Source organism: Lygodium microphyllum, chromosome 11 (genome assembly GCF_053477565.2).
Source record: "Lygodium microphyllum isolate KBCC chromosome 11, Lygodium_microphyllum_v1.1.10, whole genome shotgun sequence".
NCBI classification, from domain to species: Eukaryota; Viridiplantae; Streptophyta; class Polypodiopsida; order Schizaeales; family Lygodiaceae; genus Lygodium; species Lygodium microphyllum.
Genome location: NC_141145.1, coordinates 43598755 through 43626600, shown reverse-complemented (window position 1 = coordinate 43626600; position 27846 = coordinate 43598755). Strand labels below are relative to the sequence as shown.

Sequence of the window (27846 nt, the reverse complement as noted above, 5' to 3'; positions counted from 1 at the left end):
TACCAATTCAATGTTTATGGAGAGAGTTTTTTAAGGCAATACAAAAACCTCCAACCACGACATTTAGCAGGGTTTTTCTTAGGTTTTGCAAGTTTTTGGGTAATGTTATAATTGACATGACCAAATATTTAAAATTTAAAGCTCTCTCAAAGTTCGAATTTAACATTCCACTCAACACTAAACCTTGGTTTGTAGTGAACACTCTAGCATGACTCGCCTGCTCTCTCACCCCATACTTCAAGGGAAGTTGCCTCCATGTGGACATTTGGGTGATTTCTCTCATCTCATAAAGTAAACAAAAGTTGGACAGTCTTTAGGGAACTCCCAACAATCAACAGAAACTTGATGCATTTACAACCTTCCGGATGAAGTAGAAAGGCAGACAGAATTATGAAGCAGCTCTAGGCTTAAAATAGAGGAGCAGGTGCTCAAGACCATCAAAAGCACGCCTTCTAGTTGTTATCCACTCTTCTTCTCATAAGAGGTCTTTTCTTGCAAAGTCCTTGCTTGGAAGGAGGAGAACAGGGGAAGGCTCTCTGCATGTCAAGGAAGATTCAAGCCTCTTTAGCGACTTGGTAGTCTACCACACAAGGAAGAGGATCTCCATGTCCCTCCAAGATTCACCAGACCACATTCGTACCATTTACTGCTGTCCATCCACAAACCACATTCCTGATTAGGCAATAGATGCTTTGGTCCCAGCTGCTCCAGCAGCAGCATCACCATCTCCACCCCTGGCATCTTTATATACAACCTCACTACCTGAAGCCCCATTTGCCTCAGCATTGCCTCCACTGAACTTACCCACTGCAGTCGCTCCATTGCCATCAAATGACATTGTTAGCAGCCTTTGTTCCTCACCCTGCACAGGTATATATTTACCTTCGATGAAACCTTGCTCGTTCAAGCCACTGACAAACCGATATGTAAGCTGCAGCATATAAACATCAACATGGCACAGAGAATAAGCATGAGATGCAATGTCATTATGCAAAGAAAATTGAACAGATTAATGCTTCAAACTCTGCAAGAATCCATGCCTGATTTGGATTTCGGAACTTGTCCACCAAGGCAGATGAAATCGCTGATAACTTCCCTTCTAGCAGCTTGGTTTTCAGATCCTTCTGTACTAAGGGGGTAAATTGACTGTCTAATGAGCGAGCTGCATACAGCCAGGCAACAACTATCACAAGCAGAATGCCTCCTAGGTATGGGGTTGAATTTGCCAATGAGCCAAACCCAATAATTAAAAACTGCTGAATAAGAGCTCCGCCTGATTTTCCTAAAGGGTTGCAAACAACATCAATAGCAGCCTTGCCTTTAACCTGCAAGCAAGACATGAAACCACATCCAATGATTATGTTTTCTAGAGCAAATTGATGCCAAAAAGCACTCAAATTATGAAGTGTCAAAAACCTTGGTATCCTCATCGAGTGGTATATAGGCCATCTCCTTGCATGGATCAAATAGACTGTATTTAGCACTTTTGCTAAAGATATTCTGAATAGCCCCCACATAAACAGCTGCTAGCAATGGAGTCAGCCCAAACTGAGTAAGCACTGGAGTAAGGGGATCACTGAAGAGAACTAAACCAAAAAAGGCTATTCCCGTGATCAGAAGAACTGTTGGAGTGATTGTTGCAGCTACTCCCCATCCATATCTCCGGAAAATAACTCTGCTTAGCAACATCATGCTGAATGTTGCTATTCCAGTAAATGCTGAGAAATCACCCATAAACGCAGAATATTCATTGGGGCCTGGAAACTGGACCAGAACAAAGTGAAGCAATTCCAGTTTTACTTTAGAATACTTCATAAATTTCTTTAGGAGAGGTCCCAATTCCTTTGCCCCAAGGGTGGCCCACAACTAAATTGCCTTACCTGAGCTTTCAGCTTAGACTTCCAAGTGACTTCTACAAGATTGATGCTGATCCCATATGCCACCACCAGAGTTGCAAGATCACGAACGTATCTCGAGTTCAATAGAAACTTTGCACTCTCTGCCATCGACAGCTTGGGTTTTTCCTTCTGTGCAGAATTCCAGGTGCAACTTTAATCCCCAAACTCTTGACATGCTCTCACATGGAGGAGCATTGCCAATCCTTTCAATATCAGCATTGGCATTACAAGCTCAAAAACATGGTGTAAGCACAAACAATTGATAGATCTTTAAAACATTGGCTTACCTTCTTTCTGGCCTCTGCCTTTGGAAGGGCTGGATCATTGACAACATATTTGTTCACCCACCAATAAATACCGCAGATAACAAGGCCAAGGACCACCACTAGGCTCATCATTCCTTTCAGAGACACACCCCACCCATCTACTCCAGGTCCAAGTTCTCTCCTAAGACTTGAAAAATACTTCACAGTCCGGCCAGAGAACACCAGAGCAATATTTGCCCCCAATCCAAAGAGGGGATAGAATTGCTTCGCTTCCTCGACCGTAGTGATCTGGACCACAAACATAGATCAAGCTCTAAATGTTTAGCTACAACAGTCTGCACTGAAATCTACCAATATCAGGATAGTTTGTGGATAAAACTTTGCAGAGGAAATGGATCGTTTCATCTTTATCATTTCTGATACATGATCATAATTCCAATACATCCACGTTAACATATTAAATAGTGAAATTTTTGCTTTTGTCAGTTCGCATGACGTATGATCGTTAATATTCATGCTCAACGCAATTATAAAGCAGCCACGATTTCTAAGATAATCCCTCGATTGACAATACAGTCCAGTGAACTGAAATTACCTGATTTGCGAATCCCCAAAACAGCAGAGACACTACAACGCTTCCCCATAGCTCTGCCATGACATAAAAGAGGCAGAAGGTCCAGATGCGAAGGATGGCTATGGGTCCAAGGAAGCTCGGGCCCAGTGCACCAAGCAGTGTGTCAGCAAGTCCAATGGGGTGCAGCACTTCCCGGAGAGGGTAAAGCACGAATGCGAATGCGCCGAAGAAGCCGATGAAGGGGAAGATGCAGCTATAGAACAGAGCCTGCTTGGAGAGCACGTTAGAGAGCTTGGTGTACATGACCATGAAGCCAATGGCCATAGGTAAATTCACCCATGTCTTGAGAAAAGGGATGATCTCTGCACTGCTCCCTTTAGCTGTCACAACCAGCACGTCCTTGGTGTCCCTTAAGATGGTGTAATTGAAGAGTATGCAGAAGAACATGAGGCCGAGAGGGATAACTTTCTTCAATGTAGTCACTTCAACTCCAAGAAATTTCTTTGGTGCAGATTTCGAGAGACAGACAGGGCCATTGGAAGTTGGCGATGGCGATGATGATGGTGTTGGCGATGCAGATGGATTCGCAGCTTGTGCTTTGACTGGAATCGATCTCTTTCTCATAAGAGAAGGGGAAGGTTTTGATGATGACCCATTGTCTTCCTGTGTGAACAATTCCCTGCTCTCTGCAGCTGCGCAGCAGAGGCTTCCGCTGCTGCCCTCTTCAAGGGATCTTCCCCCGTTGCCTTTCTCTGCAAAAGAACAGCTGTTTTGGCGACTTGGGCCGCCGAGTTTGCCAAACTTGAGATGTGGGCCGCCATAATTGCTGGCTACATTAGATGGGGTGATGAGCAAAGAGGCAGGCTGCTGAAGCCTAGACTGATGGAGAGGCAACGGGATACGGGAGGAAGAGAGGCTGTCCATTCATGTGTAAGCAGGCTAGCTATTGAGAGAGAGCGAGGAGAGGCAATGCATGCAAACATAAGGAAGGCCAACAGCCTCTCTCTCACTCTCTCTCTCTCTCTCTCTCTCTCTCTCTCTGTGCTCGTGTGTTTCGCAAAGACTAGGCACACGAGATTCTCTCGAGGAGGAGACCTTGAATTGGGTGAAGGTCCGATAGGGGAGGGGAAAGAATCGTGGGAGTCGGGACGATGCCGAATGAGAGAGAGAGGGGAGGTACTAACGTGAAATCATCAATGGTCCATTTGGGAGAGCACCTCTTCTGCCTGCTCTGGGGGGGGGGGGGGGGGGAGCGCCGCGTGCCTGTTTTACACTTGGCATGCCGAACACGAGAAATGCTTCTCTTCCCTACAAGTTCAATTTTTCAAATTATTGCTCATGTGAGAACTTACGTTATTGATGGTTTTGTAGATGTAGGTACACCTGCATTACCTACACATGTTCCTTCGGTGACAATTATCAAGCTTTTTAAACCAAAAAACATATGACTTTGACACGTCATGCATTTTTTTTTGACATTTTTTAAAAGCATCAAAAGAAAAACTCACATCTCCAATTAGAGGTAAAATCTAAACACAAGAAGTAACCCAAAGAGTCCTAAAGTTGGATAGTGTTTCTTCTTCGCAAAGCTTCTTCAAGTGACACAATAATTCCTCTTTACAAATAACTTATGTATCCTAACACACCTTTAGCATACTCTTTGCCTTACAAGCTTTTTGCATGAAGTACTATAGCAAGCACAAGACACCATGAAACCTAAACTTATTTCCTTTTCCTAACCTGATCGATCTTTGATCAGTAACTCGTCCATGATCACTCTCCACAATAACAAGTTACAATGACTAGATGGAGTAGATTTCAAGCATATGGCAATCCTTCTCTTCTATACATAATCATTCGTGTTTGGGAAGTGCTTGCTCCACTTCCCCTTCACCTTCTCAATCCACTTGTCATCTCGATTATTAAAGCTTGCACACTTCTTCAAGGCTAATGTAGCTTTTCTTTGTCAATTCACCAACCAATTGAGGCAATGGCCTTCAGCCTAGCTTGGTCCTCCCTTAATCTTTGCAAGGTTGTTTGCATCCAATATGCCTCTCTTCTACCCAAACCATACTTTCGTTTAATTATATCCAATGCATAAAAACCATTTTGTTAGGTCCTAAACATTTTGGCTAAACATCTTGCCATCTTTAAACTTGCAAGATATCTTTGTCTCTCTGCACCTGGCATCCTACTCTCCTCATAGTGGCAAGGATAGGCCCACTTCTTGGGGCAACAAAGTTTCACCTCTAGTGTCTCTCCTCTCCCTAATTAATGTTCTCTAACAAGCCTTGCCATTTGCTAAATAAACATCAAACACCCTATACCCCTTAAATCCATTCAAAGGTGAGCCCAATGATACTTATGAGGAGCCTAAGGATTCTGTGGAGAATCTCATTGATATTGTACCTTTAGCATTTGATTAGTAGACTAGACAAGAAGCATCCATACCTTTATATGATGGCTGTCGATTATCCCGCTTAAAGACGTTTCTTGTGCTCTTGACTATACAAGTAAACTACAGATGGAGCGATGTAAGTGCGACTGAGTTGTTCAAGTACATAGTATACTCATTATTTTATTATATAAAAAGGTTTTTTATTAGGGGCTTGAGAATTTCACATCGGACTTAGAGACATAGGTATCATTCCACTATAGGCATCACATGGGCACATAGTACTTGACCCAAGGAGCATGCCAATTAAAAGCAAGTGGCCACATATAGCTTTTGATGGAACCCAAGATATAAGGGATCTCATAAGTTTGTTGCATATGAGACTATATTGTCGATCTTGGACACATACCCCAATTCATGTAGAAGTATCTTTGATTTACTTGGAACCAAATAGGCATACCACTCTTTGGGCCATGGTCCACCACAACTAGTATTGGCAATACTGAAGGGCTTGCAACCCAAGTCACCTATTTATAATAGAGTTAAGGAGGTTAAGAGGAAGTTTCTAAATATAAGATGACATAATCACTAATATAAGCATATAATGATGTCATTGATGATATAGGCATTGCTAACAAAAGTAATTATTTAAGCAATTCTAATGTAAGCATTGTTGTAGTACCTCTTTTAGAATTCTCCAAGTTAGAATCTTCTAAAAGTTTCTATCTTCTAGAAGTTACTAGCTTTTTTGGTGTCCATGACATTACCCCTTTCTTTAGCGATGAGTTCCAAGGAGAAGTTAGATTTCTCAGTAGGGTTGTTGGCTTCAATGGATGTCATCTTTACTAAAGCAACTGATCAACAAAGGTTTGCGACTCATTCCCATGTTAGCTCACTAGCAAGAACAATGTATCAGAGTCTTCCATGATGGATGTTGGCATCTATATATGGCAAGGCTCCAAGATTAAGACATGGAATACTCAATGAATTCTCATGGACTGTGGGAAATGGAAATTGTAAGTGAATCCACTACTTGGAAAAGCAAGAATAACATAAATCTTACCATAAAAGCCAAACTCTATCTCCAATATAGTAAGTTGAATGTTGCATTCACTATCAATCAGCATTATCTTTATATCTTTCTTTGGCTTGTTGGATATGTGACTTAAAGTCCCTATGGATTTGTAACAAGTATTTAACTAGATTCATAGTTGTTAGATGCTTTATTGGATGACTCATATAAATTGTCTATTTTAGGGTGTCTTCCATAGTTGGCAAAGAATGGGGTTTGCCTAGTAGAGGTATGACTAGCATTGTTGTAGGAAAGTCTAACCCAAGGAAGTAAATCAGTGCTAGTATCTTGATGATAATTGATTGCACATTGGAGATATTGTTTTAAGGCTTGATTTACTCTCTCTATTCTTCCATTACTTTGAGGATGATTGGCCAAATAGAGGTTGGTTTGGATGCCCAAGAGCTTGAGGAGACTTCTCCAACAACTTGACACAAACTGTGGTTCTTGTCTTGAAACAATATCATCTAGTAACTTGTGACAGTGATAGATATATTCAAGGAAGTTAGACTATGTCTTTTCCGAGAATCATCTTGTGGGTAGGAGTATAATGTGCCATCGTTGTGAATTTATCAAGCACCACAAGAATGGAATCAGTTTATATTACTACCATAGGGGATTCGAGGAGTATTGTGGTGGATGATGGCAATGGGAGCATCCTCTAGTAGTGATGACCTCCTACATTATTCAAAAATATTTCATTCATTAAAGGTTGGAAGATTGTTGGAGCATTTGTGAGACCAAATGGCATGACAACATACTCAAGATGGCCATACATTGTGTGAAAAGCTATCTCCCACTCATTACCTTCCCTTATCTTAACAAGGCTATAAGCTCCATGAACATCAAACTTTGTGAAAAGCTTTGCTCTTGCAAGTCTCTCCAAGGGTTTTGGGATCAAGGGAACTAGATAATGGTTCTTGACGGTTATCTCATTAAGTCCTCTATACTCAGCACACATACAAAGAGATCCATACTTCTTAACAAATAATATTGGAGCTCTTACTGGTGACTTTTGAGTGGTGTTGCATGAAACTTGTGACTAGATTTTGATCAATATATATTCATAGCTTTAACAATTCATATTGAGATAGCTTATAAATTGGGCCAAAGGGTGATTGAGCTCCTTATTGTAGCTTGATAGCACAAGGCCCGTGCTTGGGAAGCATAATTGCATTCTTATTTTTGAACATGTCTTGATAATCATGATACTAGAGTGGGAAAGCTTACATATTTTGTATATATACAATAGAGATATATATGAAGAGAAAGACAATATATACACAAAACTACAATATACATAAGGTCTTTCACCGAAAGAGAGAAAATGAATACAATGTATATCTCTATACTTGCACTCCCAAGAGAGGCTATATTGTCACATTGCAATAATTCAATATTAGCCAATCTCAATTATAGCAAAAAATATTTTTCTCTCATGTTAGAATTCCTAACTATGGCAACCCATGTTCTTTCATCTTCAACCTTTCCACTCAAATGGGTCCTCAAGTTCATTTTTGTTTGATACTTCCTAACTAATGGGTCCTATGTCACACTACTTACACTAACATTCTCCTCACCATAAAATCAACAATTTTCTCCATTTCATAATATTCAAACTCTCTAAAGGCTTATTTTCATTAAAGTGAGCATGGTACTAATGCTTGAAAACACATTAACACCATTATCACAAAAGCCTTGTCTTGAGTTTTTGATAATGGATTTTACCCCTGAAAAAAAGGAATTTAATGCATGCATCCATATCAGATTCATCTATCTTTCTAATGATTTTAAGACTCCTATACAAATGGAAGTTTCTAGAGAATACAATTAATAATCTGTAATATTTGCTATCAAGTTATGAGTACAAAATATATACAACGCTTGTATTTTTGTTTCTATAGAACTAGCTACAATGCCAACATCTAGAAACTTACTTTTGAAAATCCAACTCACCATCCATAATCTATCAATAACATCGAATAAGAAGTGAAATTATACATGAATTCAAAATTTGCAATTTTATCAAAAAAAAGTGACATTTTCTAGCTTAGTGTGCCTAGAATTGCTTCACATGAACCACATACTTTGTTACAATAACTTGTCTATTTAGTCGACTCACCTTATGAATACATAGCCATTAAACTCAACTCACAGGCTTTGCAATGTCTTAATTCTTCGTGCGCTATTTAAAAGAGAGATGCAAATGAACTCATACATGTAGCAGCAATGCCTTGAGACATTTCAAATTTATTTCAGTGGCGACAATTGCCATGCAAAAACTCATCCTTTTCAAAAATTATCCTAGCCGAACTAGTAGCCACTAGTGCCATGACTACATCTCTATGTCCATCATCATGTTTGGATGATGGGAGGGTGTTGGAAATATTGTCCTCATACATGTCTAATTATTGTGGTCCAAAAGCATCAGAATAAGATTAAATGTTGGAAATGTTGTCCTGATTCATGTCTAATTATTGTGGTCCAAAAGAATCAAAATAAGATTAAATGTTAAGCAAGGAAAAGAGCAAGAGAACCTCCTCTCAAATGATGGAAAGGGAGAGCTTAGTTAGGTGAATTGGTTTAGTAGTGAATTGATTTGAGCAATGGTAGTTTGCTTAGTGTTTTGCTTGTCTCTTTGCACTTTATATTTGCTTATGTAGAACACATGAATCTTCCATTTTGCTCTCACTCTCTTTTTTCTTTAATTTGAAAATGCATCCATTTTTGTTCATACATTGAAATCTGTATAATTTCTAATGTGTTATTAAAGCTAGTGAATCTCATTTAGTAAGCTGAGGCACATTTACCATAATTAGTCTTAAGCCATGCATGATTAGTATCATTATTTTTTTGAAATTTGAATCTCTAATATATATCACCTAGTTTCTAAACCTATCAACATGCATCGAGGGCTAGTATATTAACTTTGGCTTCATCATTTTAACAAACCCTTGTGGTCTTTCCTCACATTAAGGCACTCCATCCTATCACAAAGGAGCTCAAGATGAATCACCCATAGCTTCAACATTGTGTGGTTTTCCAAAACATGCATGGATTTGTAATAGTCCTAATCGTTCTACTTGTTGTAAGAGTGTGCATTGGAAAGGAAATTGAAGGTCAAGTGAATAGAGAAGAAGGAGACAAAGGAATGCAAAGAAATAAAGGAACAAATTGAATCAAATCCAAATCATACAATGCTGTTATCACTTAACCCTAACATGCAACCTAAAGCATTAATGTGGATATTAGACAAAGTTTAGAGATCGAAACAAAATAGTGAGGACGGCTACCAAATGATTAAATACAAACATTGAAGTGGGGAAAGCATATATAGCCAAAAAACGTGATCTTGGGGTCTAACTTGCATTTAAAGCAGATCCAACCAGTCATAACTATTGCCTTCTTAAAAATAAGGCTACCCAAGTCTACCTGCCCATGCATGAAGTGGTCTCGACTACCATGTGGCTACAATGCCCACCCTAAATATGGTGAAATGGGATTTGTCCACTAATGTTGGTCACAACTACCACATACACAAGAATTGTGGGAATGCCATTAACAGGAACGACGACCTCCACCTAAAATGTCTTGAGGAGATAGCTAATGGGCAAAAACTATGTTAGAGGTCCTAACGTTATTTTCTAACTTGGACTAAGGCTCCGATGTAGAAAATGACCATACATGACACACATGACTGCTAGTAAACCCCCCCCCCCCCCCAAAGTGGTGATCTTGGATGTGGTGAAAGCACAAAAAAGGTCAAATAAATCTAAGAATGGCAAGGGAAGCACAATTGCCAATGAAGTATGTCAATGAAAAGTGTGGCCTAAGGAGTAAGTCCCCCCCCCCCCCAATCTTGATAAAATCCCCAAGCTAATGGGAGGCCATCGTAGGCCAATGGGAGTGGAGAGTCCTCAAATGGATCACTCCGATGATGTCCAATCAAGAATGGGTGAGCCAAGCCTCTAATGCAACTAGGAGACAATTGAAGGAGCTATCAAAGGTGCCATAACCTACCAAAAAGAGAGGGACCAAGGGCCATAGGATGGGCATACAAGAGATAGAGGATAGTGGATCAATAATGAATGAGAGAGGTTGTTTCATGAAAGAAAGGCCCATACTAGACTCCCATCCCTAAAGAAGCTTCTCACACTCCTTGGAATCCCCCTCAAAAATAGGAAGGGCCAAGGAATCCATAGCGACATCTCCAAGATCATCCCCTTTGAAAGGGATAACCACTAGAGGAGACAATGAGGAACGAAGTAGAACTTGTGGGATGGGGTTTGCACAAAAGGGAGCGGGTGTGGCAAGCAAAAGATGCCTCAAAGGATCCTCCAAATGGGAAAGTGAATGGAAGTAATATAACCTCCTTTCCTACCTCCTTATTCGAAGCATGGCCCTTGGTCAAGAGTCCTTTACAAATATAGCTTGTTCTGTGAAGACAACCCAGGTATGGAGCCACATAAGGCCATGAACAAAGAGGAGATGGAAGTCTAAGTTTGAAATATCTAGGACTTCCAAACTTCAAATACAAATCTTGAGGATGGACAATCAAAAAATAGAGGCAAGGTACTAACTCTACAAATAGACACTGATGAGATATCACCAACAGTAATTATATCCTCTTATGAATAGAGATCTTGAGGCTAATCTCACCAACAATGATTATATCCCCTTGGGAGCAAAGATCCTAGATCCAATCTCCTCATGAGGCTGTATGACTCAAAGTACTACTGTGGATGAGTAAAGGCCTCTTTGAAGATGAGATAGCCAAAGGAACCTCCTCCAACCAATGGATGTGAAGGAGTATTGACTCTATCATAATGGAAAATGTAGACATTGGCTCCAATATCACTTCTTCACTCTTACACAAAGGTGAGAGTATTTCTTCCAACACTTCTGCTTAGGGTGTGAGGTCTTTCCACAATGTGGACACTTGGGATGTCCTTTGCACTTTCCTTACTATATGTATGAGTCAAAGGATGAGTCGAGTTTTTCTTAACGTCTTCTTCCCTTTTGCATGCTTGGATTTTCCATTAACCAAAGATGATACCACAAAAGCAAGACTTTGTGCACTACATCCACATAAATATGTCTCCTCGTGGCATGCATCATACTCTAGCACCATAGGGACTAGCTCCTCCCAAGTAATAGTATCTCATGTGCGAAAGGTGAGAAGACTTGTATAAAAGACATCAAACTTCAATGAAGGAAAATGTGATATGAGCAACACAACAAGGTCTTCTAAAGGCACGATCTTCCCCCAAGATGCAAGGTCACCCCAAATCTCTCCATCTTGTTGATGTGGACCTATTAGAAAAGCGTGGGGCAATGGAAGCGAAGAGATGGTGCTAATAAATCTATTGTGAACACAAAAGGACAACAAGAACACAATGAAGTCAAAGAGAATAGACTGAAGAAATGGAATCAGTATACCAGGGCTCACGAGTGTGTACAATGGCACATGTCGAGAATAGTTAGCAAAGTGCAACAGTCTCCATCTCTCCAACAAAAGCAATGTGTTGAGTATTTGAGTGACAATGAAAATGAAGGAGAGGCTTCCTATAAATAGGCAGTAACAATACAGCAATAGTGACTAGTTGACCAACATTTAGTGTAGCCAAAAATATGAGTCGACCAGCATTTAATGCAATTGACTTGAAAATGAAATGCTGTCTGATGAAATATCTCGATATATGCTCTAGCAACATACTCTCTCAAATCATGAGTGATTGGTATAATAAAATATACAATGATTAAAAACTCATCTAATATATACAACAAATGAAAATTAGACATGGATACCCAAGTAGTAGGTGATCCAGCCATGATCAAGGTGCCTCACAAAGACTTTAATGTTGATGTTGATCATACCACTTCACTAACCATAAAAAGAAATAGTTGAATCTTAACACCTATCACAAACCCTCTAAAAGACACATCATGACCAGACCTAACTGCCATAACATCCCCTCATGTGAGAATAGACTAGGAGCAAAGACCACTCTCTATTAAATATACCATCACGAACCTAGAAGATAAACCGACTCCAAGATTTGAATCTACTAGAATTAGTCAATGATGTGGAAAGCCACACTCAAGGTCCACCAGATATGCACATGGATGAGGCTCAGATGCACCACCACCACCACTCACTCACTCATATTCCCTCTTTGGCGATAAAGAGTCATGAGGGATGACAACACCACAAGAGTTAGAATGTTGAAGAGGCCAATGCAGCCTTCATCATTAAGCTTGAGTTTTAGGGTGAGGATGACTCATCGAAGGAGTCCTTAATGTTCTTCTTCTTCTTCTCCTTCTCCTTCTGCAGCAATGTCACTAGTTTCTTGCAATCCTTGTGGAGATGCCCCTTTTTACCGTGATGGTAGCAAAAACCTTTCTTCTTCTACTACTTGACATCTCTCTTTGAAGCAACAAAAGCATACTGATTGCCACTAGATCCAAATTGTAACCTCCCTTGTAAATGCAAATATGCCTCATGCTCAAGCAACATAGAGATCATATGATCAAAATGGACACATGTCACATTGATATCTAAGCTTGTAAGGCATTAGCCATACCATCATAACTCTAGATGTAGCTTGTAAATAACAATCCCCACAAGCTAGGCTTGGAAAGGGGAAGATTGCAAGTTGCAAAGCTAATCCTACATTTATGTCACCGTGAGAACAAATAATTGAATCATATAAGTCACCTCAAGCTTGATAGTCTATAACTATCCATAGAGGGTCATAGCTCACATGGTTGACAAAGCCTCGTACATAAGTTGAAAGATTCTCCCACATCTATGTAGATGTCTTGCACAAGGCACAAACTGAGCTTTCATAGTAGCACTCCATGTGGGATAATCATGTCCCTTAAGCTTATCATCAATGTTGCACCATGGAGGAGCCATTTAGGTGAGATATAGAGAGATGGATGAAGAGAGGGGTATGAGAGAGATAGGCACTTAAGATGGATAGACCAACACGACGAGTTCATAAGGCCAGCAACAATAAGATTTGGACCTACACAAATCAAGGAAACAACAAACATAAGTTTCTAAAGTGTTCTACACATGACTAGACCTAAAAATAATTGTCAAATGTAGCAACTGGCACCAAAACCAAGAGATATAGACTCTAATACCAAGTCAAAAAAGTGTGAAGCAAAAAAAGCATAGAGATGATGTTGATAGATTTGTTTTCCAAACACAAAGAACACAAAACAACATGAAAAATACAACGAGCTCAAAAAGAATAGACTCAGGAAATGGAATCCATATACCATGGCTCAAGAGTGTATACAATGTCACGATCAAGAGAGTACAACAATCTCCCTCTCTCCAATGGAAGCACCGTGCTTACTATCTAAGTGATCATGACAGTGGACAAGAGGGTGCCTATAAATAGGCAAGAATAATACGCTAATAATGACTAGTCCTTAAACACTTAATGTAATCCAAAGCACCAATCAGACAGCATTTAATGTGCTTGACTTAGAAATGCAATGCACTCTAAGAGAAGATCCCAATACCTTGAATATGTACTTTGGTATCCATGATATGTACTCTGAACACCTTCATTAAAGGGAATCTGTGATAAGAAAGAGATGTTATGGCTTCAACTCAAGGGTCATCTAATATTTAAATGTCTAAACCTAATATAAGGATGCCAATCTGGTCCAGACCTTTATAGTAGTGTGAATATGTCTTACATGCATGAGCATAGAATTTGTATAGCTCAAAAAGAGAAATGAATAGACCAAAGCATTGAGCCAATTTCACAAAGCTATCAAGTTTGAGATTGCTCCAACATGGGGATCCATCATACATTAGTGATGAGGGACTATGATGAAATCCCATATGTAAAAGGTGTCGAGAATGCACTCAACTTTGCACAACCATTGAGAATAGTTAGCCCCATCTATCTTTTTGAAAGTAAGAAGAGTGAAAGGTGAGTTGAAGGAGGAAGTAGGAGTGGAAGCAAAGAAGAGTGCAAGAGCTATGGAGGTTCAAGCAAGAAAAGAGAACCGATATATAGGAACTCCAAAATGTCACCATATGTGACGTGGCTTCCTTTATTCTATTTGTTGCTAAAAGAATAATGAATAAAGTGTACAAATGGACAGGAGGGTCACACTGCATTGCGACAATATGAGTAGTGTGTTGTTGCTAAAAGAATAATGAATAAAGTGTACAGATGGACAGGAGGGTCACACTGCATTGCGACAATATGAGTAGTGTGTTGTTGGCTAGCAACCCAATTTACTATGCTAGATCAAAGCACATAGAAGTTCATTATCACTTCATCAAGGAAATGGTACCTGCAAGAAATATAGATCTATTTCATGTGAAGACTGAATATCACATAGCTAATATCTTTACCAAAACACTTGGTAGAGATAAGTTTATTTACTTTAGGGAGCTACTTGGAGTATAGCAATTGGCTTGAGCTTGAGGGAGAGTGTTGAAAATCAAGTTCAATGATGAGTGCCCACCACCTACAATGTACAAATGTGTGGGTCTGTATACAAGTAAATGTAAATAGCTAGGCATCGGTGGCCTTTGATCCCCAACAATCTCCCACTTAAAGGTAAATGTGCCTTAGCAAGGGGTAAAAGAAAAAAGAAAAGTACAACATGTACATAGAGTATAATAGGATGAGAAAAGACATCATCTCATTATATGCCCATCAACCTCCTAAGGAAGGCATATTGTTCCACTAGGAGACTTTTAGTGAGCAGAAGTGAAGGATTTGTATCTGTAGGGATCTTAACAAGCTCAATGGGCTTTCCCTCTACCACCTCTCTAATGAAGTAATAGCACACCTCAATATGCTTTGTTTTTGCATAGAAAATCAGGATCACCAGCCAACTAAATGGCACTCATCAAATCCAAATGCAGTGTAGGAGTCATAGTCATACCAAGATCTACAACCAAATGATGTAACCATAGGTTCTCCTCCTTGCAAGCCTCAGTGAAAGAAATTTACTCAGTCTCGATAGTAGATAAGGCCATGAATTTCTCTACCTTGGACATCCAAGAGATAGCACCTCCAACATGGGTAAAGACATACCTAGATGTGAACTTCCTATTATTTGCATATCCTACATAATTTGAGTTGTATAACCCATGACTTCTATATCCTGGTTGTCATAGAAAATGCACATATCTCTTGTAACTTTAAGGTATCTCATGATACCCTTTTCAATATACCAATATCGCTTGTCATGTCTAGCCATATGAGGTGGCTTACATATTGAAGCTACTCGATCATTGGAAGATTCACAATGCTTTTCATACAAGTCTTCTTAGGCCTTTCCATGGTGATGTGTTTAAGGATATAGTGATGAGATGTAGCTATACATTTGAGGAACTTGATAAAATCTTGGTTCTGGAGTAGATATTGACATAAAAAGAAAGGAAAGTTGAGGGCAAACTTTTGTCTCTATTTGGTTAAGTTTCAAAACTAGGTAGCACTTCATGCAAAATGAATGGAGGAGGATGATTTGGTAGAATCACCTCATCGTTACAACTTTAGCTTTATTCTTTTCTATTGTAGCCAACTTTGATTTGAGCTCAAGCTCAATAGTGTGAAAATTTGGAGCATTGCATGATGCTCAAGAGGGGGGTGGTGTTTCTACTTGATAATGTGCCACAACTCCCACTGCAAATATTATGTCAAGATGAGTGGCTGTCATGGCATACATCAAACTATCCATTGTGAATGCATATGGAATCTTAGCCATCTCAACCCTCTCATCATTTCACTTCCTAACTATCTTCACATGAGAAGGTAAAAGACAACCAATAGGCTTAACATCCTACATATGGAATTGCTCAAGTACTCTATCTATGTATTCAATCTGGGATAAGTAGAGAAGTCCCTTAGAGTGATTATGCATAATGTGCATACCAAGTATGTGTGAGGCATGTCCCATGTCCTTCATCTCAAAGCTCTTCTTGAGCTAAGACTTTAAAACATCTAGCTCACCATGAGCATTTCCAATTATAAGCCCCTATGTGTCTACTTAAGCCCATAAAGACTCTTCTTCAATTTGCACACTAGATGTTCCCTACCTTTCTCCTCAAAGCTTGTAGGGTACATCACATAAATGTCTCATGCAATTCCCCATGTATGAAAGCCATCTTAACATCCATTTGATAAAGATCTAAATCCAACTGAGCAACCCAAGCCACCAAGTGCATGGTAGTCATATTGGCCACATGAGAGAAGATCTCATCAAAATCAGCTCCCTTTTCCTACTTAAAGCCCTTAGCAACCAATCTAGCCTTATATGCTAGCTTAGGGTGACGAAGGGTACTCTTCCACTTGTACATCCACTTACATGGCAATGCATGTTTTTCATCAGGTAAGAAAATTGCCTCGTGTACAGTTCTTTTGCAAGAAAGATGCATTTGACAAACTTTGAATCCAACTAATTGCGCTTGTCTTTGGGGATATGGCAAAAAGCCTCACATTTAAAGACTCAAAAGTGTGCATAAAAGGAAGCTTTCCCAAACCATACCGCCTATGTAACTCTACCACCAAGAGCAGTGCATGGGGATTTATTAATGGGATGCATGATGATAGTAACTACCTTAGCTAAAGTGATGTAATAAGCCTGTATGATTAAGCATGCCGCTAATTCTTTCCTAGATAGTCATGTTCATGCACTTGTAATACCATTCGAGGGTGGGGTGCATGGGGTGATCAATTGAGGCTTAATACTCCTCTCATCACAAAGCTGCTCAATGGTGAAAGGAGTGAGCCACGCAGTGGAAGCACATGAGCAGAAGCAAGAGCTATGGTGGAAAGAGCAAGAGCTAGAGTGGAAGCAAGGCGGTCAACTGATGCTTAATACTCCTCTCATCACAAAGCTGCTCAATGGTGAAAGGAGTGAGCCAGAGTGGAAGCACATGAGCAGAAGCAAGAGCTATGGTGGAAAGAGCAAAAGCAAGAGAGAGAGAAAGACATAAGATGTGAAAACTCCAACAATCACAAGTTGTGATTAACCTTCCAATTATTCAAATATCACTAAAAGAATAAATAATGAAGTGATAGTTATGCATATCCGCCACCTACAATGTACAAGTGTGTAGGTACTATCAATATAGTAATACATGAGCGGCTGAGTATAAGCACCTTTACCCCCAACAACCTCCAACTTAAAGGTAAATGTGCCCCTATGGAGGAGAGAACAAGAAAAAAGTGACAAAGTACACACACACACACAACAAGATGAGGAAAGATGTCATCTCATCCAACACCCATCAACTTTCTAAGGAAAGCAAAGCGCTCCATTGAGAGACTTTCTGTGAGCAGATTTGCATGCTTTTGGTTAGTTGAGATCTTGACAATGGCAACAGACCTATCCTCAATGACCTCTCTCATGAAGTGGTAACATGCCTTGATATGTTTCCTCTTTGCATGGAAGACCGGATTCTTGGCTATGGCTAACTAGATAGCACTCATAGAATCCAAATGTAGTGTGTAGAGACCACATTAGTAATGCCAAAGTCTGCCACCAAATGGCCTAACCAAAGAGCCTCTTTGCAAGACTCAGTGACTATAGCATAATCGGCCTCAATAGTAGAGAGGGCCATGCATTTTTGCACCTTGGACATCCAAGAAACACCTCCAACAAAAGTGAAAATTGAGCTAGAGGTGGACTTCCTATTGTTTGCATGTCTTGCATAATTAGAGCTAGTGTGCCCCATGACTCTTGTATCCTAGCCACCACAATGTATGCACATAGCTATTGTGCCCTTCAGGAGTAGTACGAAAAATATCCTATGATTTAGGCAGTGTGACAAGAAAGAACAAAGATTTTATGTTATCCTCAAATTTTATGTCATGCAAAACAAGCTTGCTAAAAATAGATTGAAACTCATTCAAATAAGTAAAAATAGATGTGTCATCTGTCATGCAAAGGTCCATAAGCTTCTTCAACCAATAAAAATGAGATGCATGACTCTCCTTGTCATAAAGAAGAATCTTCTTCCATAAATCATATGCACCACCCTCAATAGAAACAACATTGAAACACACCTCCTTAGATAAAGACAGCTTCTTCCATAAATCATATGCACCACCCTCAATAGAAACAACATTGAAACACACCTCCTTAGATAAAGACAGTATGATAGTGGACTTGCATAACTTATCTAGCTCATCCTAATTGTCTCTATCCCAATCTTCTGGCTTTATGCCCTTTGTCTTCAATGGCCTAACTTGCTTCTTTTGTACCAAAACCTACCATATTTGCATCTTCCAATATTGGAAGTTATTGCTATTAAGCTTTTCAATGTTGAAAATAGCATTATCGTGCCTTATACATGAGAAGTACCTGCACAATGACTACAACTCACTACAAATGACAAGAGTATTGACTATTGAAATTATAGCAGAGCAACATCAAAATTGATCCAAAATGGTGGGTAAAAGGGCAGGAACAAAGGAGAGTATAGTTTTCCAAAAATTACAATCAATAGAATCCCAAAGAGAAGTGTTCGCTCTCCAAAAGAATGCTCGAAACAGTAATTGTAGCACTAGTGTAATAAATACAATAGCATATGTCAATCCAACTATGGGCAAATAGACAAGATGGCAAGTTTCCACTACTAGGGATATTCAAGTGTAGCAACTAGGATATATGGAATGCAACTAGCAATAAATAGGCATAGACCACTAGTACTAAAGACCATCACAAGCTCAAAGTGTTAGTAAACCATACATCACATAAGCATGTACATCATGCATGTAAAAGATCTCAAGAGCAACTACATAGATCTTCCAAATATGTAATGGATTGAGCAAAGAGAAATGATGCTCAATACATAACCAATATGCATGTATACATCACCAACAAATTGCTAACAAAGGTAAGTACTAGTGTTCAAAGCATATGGAATCAAATTAGCTCACAAGTGAAGGTAATGGCATCAAGTAGCATACGTGAGAGCATAGAGCCCCACTATCTCAAAGAACCAAGCTCTGCCGTGTAAAAACAAGTGTCTTCCGATGTAAGAAGTATCCAATGAATCTTCAATGCCCTTAAGTAATCATTGACGCTCAAAGCAACTAATCAAAGCCCAAGCACATCAAAGATAGCTCAAATCCAAGTGCCAAAACATGTCACAAGCATATCTGATTTCATACATCAATGCTAGACACCACCATAGACATGTAGCATTCTTGAAATACCATGTAGGAACAATAGGCATAAATCTTATTACTGAAAAAGCTAGTTGTCCATTGTTGTAGTAGTAGAAAAACCTATCAATTCTAAGCTAAGCAAGATCCACAGGATGTTGCCAATTGCACTAGTTTGCCATGTATGTCATTCAAGGAAACCTCTAAAATGCAAAGCAAATGTTGGTTGCTAATGAAAACAACTTGAAAACTAATGACACTAGTGAGGATGGCTAGTGACAATGACTAAATACAAACTACCTCTTGGCCAAAAGAAAGGTCGTCCAAGTTTGCTTGCCCACATGTGATTTGTCCACCTACCAAGTGGTTGTAATGCCTACTCTAAACAAGGTGAAACATAGTCCACTAAACTAGTCATCATTGCCACATGCACATGGGCTGAGGATATGCCACTAACAAGGACCTCCACCCAATGTCTAGAGGAGAGACACTAACAAGCAAAGACTACATCAACAGCTCCTAATGTCCTCGTCTAACTCAAACTTGACGCTCACATACGGAAATGGCCATGCTTAACACGACTACTAATAATTCTCTCCACATGAACGTTTACCCTACAAGCTAGCTGTCTTCTATAGACCATGCAATTTCCTAAAACTCCAAACTCAACCAATTCTGAACATTCACCACCATGTATGGGAACAATTTTAATGAAAGCTCCTTTGACAGCAATATCTATGGTTTCACATAGTTGTCTTTTGAGATTTGAGATTCTGTTTGTTATCTATAGCTACCCACAATGCTCAAGAATCAACATTATTTCAAGTTGAGTCGAGCAGGGCTTCCCACATTATGGAAAAGATAACAGATTATCAAAGTAAATGGAGGCAACCAAGTCCACAAACTCCACTCGTTTTCAAAAAGATATGCATGTAGTTTAATTCATGTGCTAAATACATTAAATGGATTTTTCCGATTTTACTTTTGCACTTACAATAACTTTAAATGCATAAATGCATATTCTAGCAATTTCAAAGTCAAAATACACCCAATTAAGTGTTTTAAGCCATATTGTCTCAACAATTTCTTACCCCCCACAAGGTTCTCTCTTCAAATTTCTTAGCTAATAAGTTAATTATTGCAAATAGTAGACACAAGGTTTTATTACCTTTATAACTGCACCTTGATAGAACCGCACATCCCAAGTAAATTAAGCTTGCATGGTATTGAAGCCCATCAAAGATCCACAGAATATCAGAATATTGCAACATAGAATCAAAACTTAGCAAAAGCTTAAGAGAACTTAAAAGCAATCAGGGAAGCTGCATCAATATGGATGAGGACTTGAGTTCTTAGTTACGACCCAAAACAATCCGAAGAACAAAGTGCAAACTCAAGCTTCAAGATACTGAAACCGTGTCTAAAGAACAGAAAGCAACACCTCGTACATAACAATTTATCAGAATTCAAGATTCAGGATTCAGATCTCCATCAATAGTCTATTAGACTGCTTACAGGTTACATGATATTCCAGCATGAATAAATCGATTGTGGAATCCTGACAAAGCCAGTATAAAAAACCCAAAAACATGTCACAAATGGCTGTCTATAAGAAAGAAACCCCTGGGGCTCTGCTTGGTAACAGATCAATCAGGCAGCAGAAGCTCAAAGAGTATTTACTTTACTTGCAACAATAGTGCTGATCTTTTACTCACTATTGGTACTTAAAATTGCAATAGATTTGAATTCTTGCCGACTATTGGTAGTGGTAGATCAAAGGCACGGTGCTGGGGATACCAGAAATACTCACTACTCACTATATGACAGGAGGAAGTGACAAGAAGGTAGCTCCAAACAGAGCACACCTTCAACCCATGCAGTTTGGGACATCATGATTCATCTCTCAAAGTCAGTCGGTCTGGACTCTACACTCTCCGGGAGTTTTACTACTGAATCAACCCATGCAGTCTGGGACATCATGATTCATCTCTCAAAGGTCAGTCAGTCTGGACTCTACACTCTCTCCGGGAGTTTTACTACTGAATTAGCCCCAAACTCCAGAAAGCCAGAAAGAAGTCTGTCAAGACTTTAAGGTTCCAGGTAGCGAGAGACAAATCACCATTAACCCATAACATTTAAGCCAGCCATACTGATTCAATCGGTCATACCTCATGGACTCACATACTTGATAGGTGAGCAGAACACACCACAACAGGCTGAGCAAGAATTCAACACATCAGTCTGTCCTACCCATTGAGTCAGTCATACCTCACAAACTCGCATATTGATAGGTGTTCTGTATATTACCACCACCATAACCCATAACATTGAGCCAGCCATACCAATTCAGTTGGTCGCATCTCATGGACTCACATACTTGATTGTGGACAGAACACGCCATAACAGGCTGAGGAGCAAGGATTCAACACGTTCAATCAGTCATTCCTAACCATTACGTCAGTCATACCTCACAAACTCGCATACTGACAGGGACAGGTGAACAGAACATGAAGTCACAAAAAGGGACGCTTAAAAGTAGTTTACATCTCACTCCAGAGGATTTGGGGACATGGTTACCTCATAAGTCCTCAGTAGGGCATTCTGGTACCGCTTCAATCTCAACAAGGAAAAGTCTACAAGAGTGGATTTACCAATTAACAGGTTGCAGTCACAAATGTAGGTATTCAGTTGTGAATATTTGAGTTCTGACTTCAGAAATTGAAATCACAAAATATTTTAAAATTTATAGGTAGGCAAGATTCATCAATTTACACATCTGTAAGTTGAATTATTTGAATTTTTAACCTTCTGTATCTACTACCCAGTGCCGCGATAGTATACAGTAAATATACACAATATGTGCAAAAATTAAGAAGACTCTGTATTGTGCATGTATCCTTGAAATAAAGAATCACTATCAACATTTATCCTTTACATAAAAGGACCCATGACAATCCATATTCTTCTTTCTTGGCGTTGGCCTTTAAGAAAAAAAAATACACTAAAGGCCGGTTTTTTGTGAAGCAGCTGTGGGGCATGACGCATGACTCTCAATCTTCTATCTCACCCTCCTCATCTTCATCAGGAGACCCACCAGGCTTATCCAACTGCCTGTTTCCTGGATCTCCTTCCTGTTCATCCTCCTCCTCATCATTCTTCATAAAAAGGCCAAGCTGTTCTAGAGGATTGCCACCTTGCAAGGCGAAGGCAGATAGTCCATCTGGCGTATGCACAGGACTCGTTTCATCCCCAGAACTTGGTATATGTTCAGGTGCAGTTCTCAACATTTCCAAGTCTTTCAAGATCTCTGAATTCTCATCAATTTCCACGGTCTTCTCCATCTGCAGTAAGATGACCTTCCGTGAGAAAAATTTGTTTAAGAAACAAGACAAATGCAAAATACAATAATGCACACCCTTGATACTCGGGAAAAATGCCAGGTAATCATTAGACCTTCAAGGTTCACTTACATTCTGCAGTGCCAAGCGTGCAGCCTCTCTCTCAGCCTCCCGGCGCCGCCTAGCTTCAACAGCAGCTTCTGCTTCTGCCTTCTTTCGAGCAGACTCTGCTGCTTTGGCCTCAGCCTGTAACCGGGCTCTCTCTGTTACACAGTGCAGGGGAACGGTTAGAGTACAGAGATTGCAAATCCCCTTTACAAAAAAAATCAAGCCATGCCTTACCTTCCTTTTTGCGCTTCTCAATCTCTTCCCGTTCTTTACGAAGCTTCTCAGGGTCTACTTTCTCATTCTGGATGTTTAAATACCAATGTCAATGCATATAGTAAAGGGGTGCACAGGTGAGACTTTTAGTAGATATTTACATACACAGCTCAAAGGCAAGGTCTTCTCCTGAGCTTTTAGGATGGTCTCAGCAAATCGGCTTCGGAGCAGAGCAGCCCGATGCTGCCTTTCATGGAAAACCTCTTTTGCTTCTCCTGAGGGAATTGCCACAAAAATGTCAAAATATGTAATCACTGTAGCGACAGAACTTGCATATGTTCACATGAAAGGCTCTTACCTTCCATCTGAGTGTCTGTATCAGGAAGAGAGGCCTTGGCTGGAACATTTTCCTCATCGAGATCACTCACAGACCCTGACGACACACCTATTACACTATTAGTAAAAAAAAGTCCATAGAAGGCAGAAGAAGTAATATTAAAGCCCACAATGGCAAAACAGGAAGTTTGAAGAAATAAAAAGTTCAAAAACTGAACAGGGTTGAATGCAACACGCACTTTTGGCACCATCGACATCGCAGGCAGGGCTGCCCCTTCGATCGCCAACAGCGCCTGAACCCACGGGTTCCTGCAGCGGTGGCGGGGACATTCCGCAAGGAAGGGCACTTTCAGCCTCCTCCATAATAAGTACACAAATTCATGATGGCCCACTGTCATCCACTTCTTATTGAAAAAATAGATTTTCACAAGCTAAAACTTGCATCCATATGCAAAAATAATGCAATCTGAAGAACTTCAGATGTGCATAGCAAGCTGGCTCTGTCAAACCTTTTCAGGTGGTGAAAGCTTAGAGACAGCCCCGCCCGAGTGACCATCCTCTGCATCAGAATCGCTTCCCGAAGAACTCCCTGAGTCTGAATCTGTGAGTACAATCAGAGAACTCAGGAAAACCACTTTAAAAACAAGCAGCATAAACAGAAGTTCCATAGTAAAGGGAAATTCGCAGAGATGGCAGGCCCGTACCACTGGAGGAAGATCCTGATCCACTGCTTGAACTGCTCGAGCTGCTGTTTGCTTTACCAACAGCCCTATCCTTATCAATAACAACAGGAGGGAACTCCCCAGTTGGCATATCATCACCAATGTCAACCTCCTCGTCCCCAGCTTCACCTGCACAATTGACAGAAATATAAGCACAACAGCAATAACACCAATGCAAAGTGGAGCAGGAACGTAAAAGAGACTTACCCCTCAGGTTTGATTTGGAAGGCTTTGGAACTCCATTTGAAACCTGTTAGTCAAACAGCAAAATTTATCAGTAATATGATGAGAACTCAATTTGAACTAATTCAAGAGGCCTTGTCCACCAAGAGTACCTGAGGTCTACTAGAAACAGCAGGTTCTGCTTGAGCAATTTTCTCTGCCTGCTTCTTGATCTTAGTGGTTCCTTTGTGACTATCCATAACAAAGCGGTATAGTTCCCACAATGTTTCCACATCAAAGGAGTCAATGTCCACTTCTATACCATCTTCAGTTTGAGTCAGGTTGGGATTCTTATTTTTCATGATCTGGACAGCATGCTCAAGCTTATCAGGTGGGAGTGTCCCAAGTCGATCACTCATAGCCTGCTTCTCCTCGAAAGTCAGGTCCCGTCTTGGAAAGGCAGATCCTTTTGCCTTAGGCTTGGCAGCAGATTTTGCCTGAGGTGCCTTGGGCTTTCTTGCAGGTGCAGGCCGACTGCCAGCCGGTAAGACAGGATTGGCATCAGGCGGAGCCAACCGTGGTGGCGGTGGTGGTGGGGGTTCTCTCAACTCCTGTTGCATTCTCTCGTGCAGAGCCTCCAGATCCCTTAACTTCTCCTCAATGTTCCTCCACTTCTCCTCAAACATGCCCCGCAAAGAATCAGCCATGAAATAAACATCATGACCAGGTGGATTATATTTCATGGCATTAGCAAATGTTAGCCTCACATCTTCTGCAAACTCTGTGGGCAAGAGGTACACATTACTATCAAGCTTCTTTTTTATTGTGCCCAGATCCATGGGCTTCTTTATGATCTTGTTGTAGTCATGGAGATTCAACTTAACAACATCTACAGGCTCATTGAAAACCCATCCAAACTTATGTGTCATGAGCTTCTTTAGAATCATGCCACACTGTTTCAAGAGCTCTGTCATTCTTTTGCTATGAGTTAGATCCAGTTTTTGCCGCTTAGAATCACGGAGATCTGAACTCTTCTGCAGGTTTCTTTTCAGGTTTGACCCTCCTTTAGATTTTGATTTTTCAAGTGGCAGGAACCTATCTTTTCCAGATACAAATTCTGAGTTTACATACAGCTGATTAGCTTTAGGGGTTCTTTTGTCTTTGCCCCCAAACCCAGGGGTCTCCAAAGTATGCTCAGGTATGACAATACTAGGATGCCTGGATAGCCGGCCATCAAGATCCCTGCGGGGGGACTCATACACTGGAGCACCGTAGTCACTGGCCAGCTTAGAGGAAGATCCATTGAGTCTAGCCAGTGAACCATCATTACGAGCATTCAATCCAGACGCAGCCTGCTTTACTTGCAGCTCCCTTGCTTCCAACTTGGAAGAGAGGGTACGCACTTGCTGTAACTCTAACTTCAGCCGTTTCCGCAGCTGCCGCTTTTCTCCTTTGGTTAAATTCCTCAAGCAAATCCCTGTACCAGATTTGAAAGCATCCTTCGTGCTGTCCCCATTCAGACTCATAGACTTCCTCTTCAAGCTACAGGAATCTTCAGAGGCAGTTTCCGAGGGGCGCTCATCGGATGTGGTCAGGTTCTGCACACCGTATGGAGCCAATGACTTAGGCCTTCTGGATTCGGAGTCTGCAACCGTCTCAGATGCGTAGGAGACCTCTGTAGTCCCTCGATCTAGGAGATAGCCGTTCGAGGCACTCTGCGTCTGTTTCATACTGGTGTTCCGGCTCAAGATAGGCTTCCGCTCGTATGTCAAAAGAACGGCTGAAGCCATTTATATGCTTAGGGTCATGAAAGCAGGTTCATACGCCAACGACGGAAGGGGATCTGGAGGAACAGAACCGTAAACCCCTCACAAGGGCTGTGTAACTCCGCATATCAGGGGCGGGGGGAGCGGATCCGGCAGGCAGGGGAGGCAAGCTGTGGCAACTTTGGCGGGGGCTGCGGCCAGCCACAGCCGGGTGATCTAAGAGCAGAAGCGGAAGGGAGCAGGGGAGGGTTGAATCGGCTGACCGGGAGCTAAGAACAGAGGGGAGGGAAGATGGGGGATGGGAAGCGGATTCGGATTCACACTGGGGAGGTGTGAATGGGCAGGCTGAATTATAAGGATAGGGCTAGGGTTTTAAACAAAGACACAGAGAGAAGGGGGGAGGCCGGGGGGGGTTGCGGGAGCGGGGGGTGGGGGTGGGGGCAACAGGGGCTCGAGCCTCGGCAGAGAGGGGGGAGGAGTGGGGGGGGCGGAGAGAAGGAAACTTGCACGACAGGGCAAGCCAGCCGAGGAAAGAAAAAGAAGAAGAGAAGGGCGAAATTAGGGTTTCCGCTCTTTATTTGGTCCCCCTCCCCGCTCCATCGTACGATTCCTCATCGGACGGCCCACATTGACACCCCATCCTTCTCCGTCCATCTCACGATCCTGCGGCCCCGATTTGTCCACGTACTCCAGCGCCGCCCGGGCCACCGCCCTCTCTCTAGTGGCGCGTCACGCGCTTACCCCCCCCCCCCCCCCCCCACACACACACAACAAAACCTCCAACCAAGGGCAAATCGAATCAAAAGGCCTTCATGAAACAAGTTGGGTAGATAAAGGGCTTTATATATATATATATATATATATAGAGAGAGAGAGAGAGAGCTTTTAAGAAAGATGGATCAGCCCGCCGTGTATGTCAAACTCCTTTGGCATCAACAATCTTGCATGGACATTTATGTCTCACAAAAGGGCACTATCCATGGCATGAAATTGACCCTTCCAACCTTGAGGCGAAAGCTTTCTATTGAACATGTCCAACATGCATCATTCATCTAGAGATGCAAAATGAACATTAGTAGCTTTTTATCTTATATTTGTCAAATAGCCTGTAGGCTCCTTTACTTTTGAACAATATAGCTAGCCTATATTTAAGGTTGGAAAACAGTGGCAATGAAAGAGAGGGGGCGGGATGAAGTAGTAGTGCCCACATTTCCCACCGATTCATCCAAAAATTAAATGGTAGACGTTATTTTCCATATATTCTTTGAAACACTAGAGTTAGCCTATTTTTCAAGTTGAAAAATAGTTAATGAGTAAGAGAGAGAGGAACAAAGCAGCAAAGCCCTGATTACCCACTCATTGATCCAAAAATGTAAACGGTAAGTGTTCTTTTCCATATATCCAAAAGCTTCTAAGCCCTTGTAGGCATTTCCATGTGTAGCATGTAGATTGTTGTCATGCTTTTTGCAATTGCATTTCCTTATCAGCTTCTTAAAAAAGCCTAAGACTCCCTAAGTTGCATATACTTAAGCTAACTGTGATGTCTAAGAAAGGTGTACCTTGGTTAATACAAATGGCCATCTAAGTTTCTAGTTAAAAGGAATACATTCATTTTCATAATTACGCATCATTGATGGAAACATGATTATTTTGCCCTTTATAGGCAAGTGGGAATGTGTATTGATTCAATAAGCTATGTTCATTTTGAAAACAACCTCACTAGCTAGAAAGTTTTGTTACATGGTGAGGATTTTACTCTAGTGCCACATCTAATGTTACCTTGATTTATGCACGAGCCATGCTTCAATTGTGCATTTAACAGGCAAGGATGATAGT

The 27846-nt window shown here is 40.8% G+C and overlaps 2 protein-coding genes across 3 annotated transcripts; both read right to left on the bottom strand.

Moving 5' to 3' along the window:
- Positions 1 to 14: 14 nt before the first annotated feature.
- On the bottom strand, positions 15 to 3915 carry LOC148028757 (ADP,ATP carrier protein 2, chloroplastic-like). The gene is made up of 6 exons (XM_087687539.1): positions 2760 to 3915; positions 2186 to 2452; positions 1881 to 2027; positions 1417 to 1764; positions 1041 to 1325; positions 15 to 931 (listed from the first exon to the last, which is right to left on the bottom strand). The coding sequence occupies exons 1-6, from the start codon at positions 3660 to 3662 to the stop codon at positions 677 to 679; spliced, it is 2205 nt and encodes a 734-aa protein (XP_087543665.1). The 5' UTR covers positions 3663 to 3915; the 3' UTR covers positions 15 to 676.
- Positions 3916 to 22225: 18310 nt separating this feature from the next.
- On the bottom strand, positions 22226 to 26425 carry LOC148028756 (transcription factor GTE9-like). 2 transcript variants are annotated; one of them, XM_087687537.1, is made up of 10 exons: positions 24418 to 26425; positions 24290 to 24332; positions 24065 to 24211; positions 23870 to 23961; positions 23600 to 23669; positions 23383 to 23469; positions 23190 to 23299; positions 23046 to 23112; positions 22836 to 22966; positions 22226 to 22706 (listed from the first exon to the last, which is right to left on the bottom strand). In XM_087687537.1, the coding sequence occupies exons 1-10, from the start codon at positions 26032 to 26034 to the stop codon at positions 22416 to 22418; spliced, it is 2655 nt and encodes an 884-aa protein (XP_087543663.1). In that variant the 5' UTR covers positions 26035 to 26425; the 3' UTR covers positions 22226 to 22415. The 2 variants fall into 2 exon arrangements, with proteins under 2 accessions (XP_087543663.1, XP_087543664.1); XM_087687538.1 differs by having other exon boundaries at positions 23383 to 23457.
- Between the last annotated feature and the right edge of the window lie 1421 nt (positions 26426 to 27846).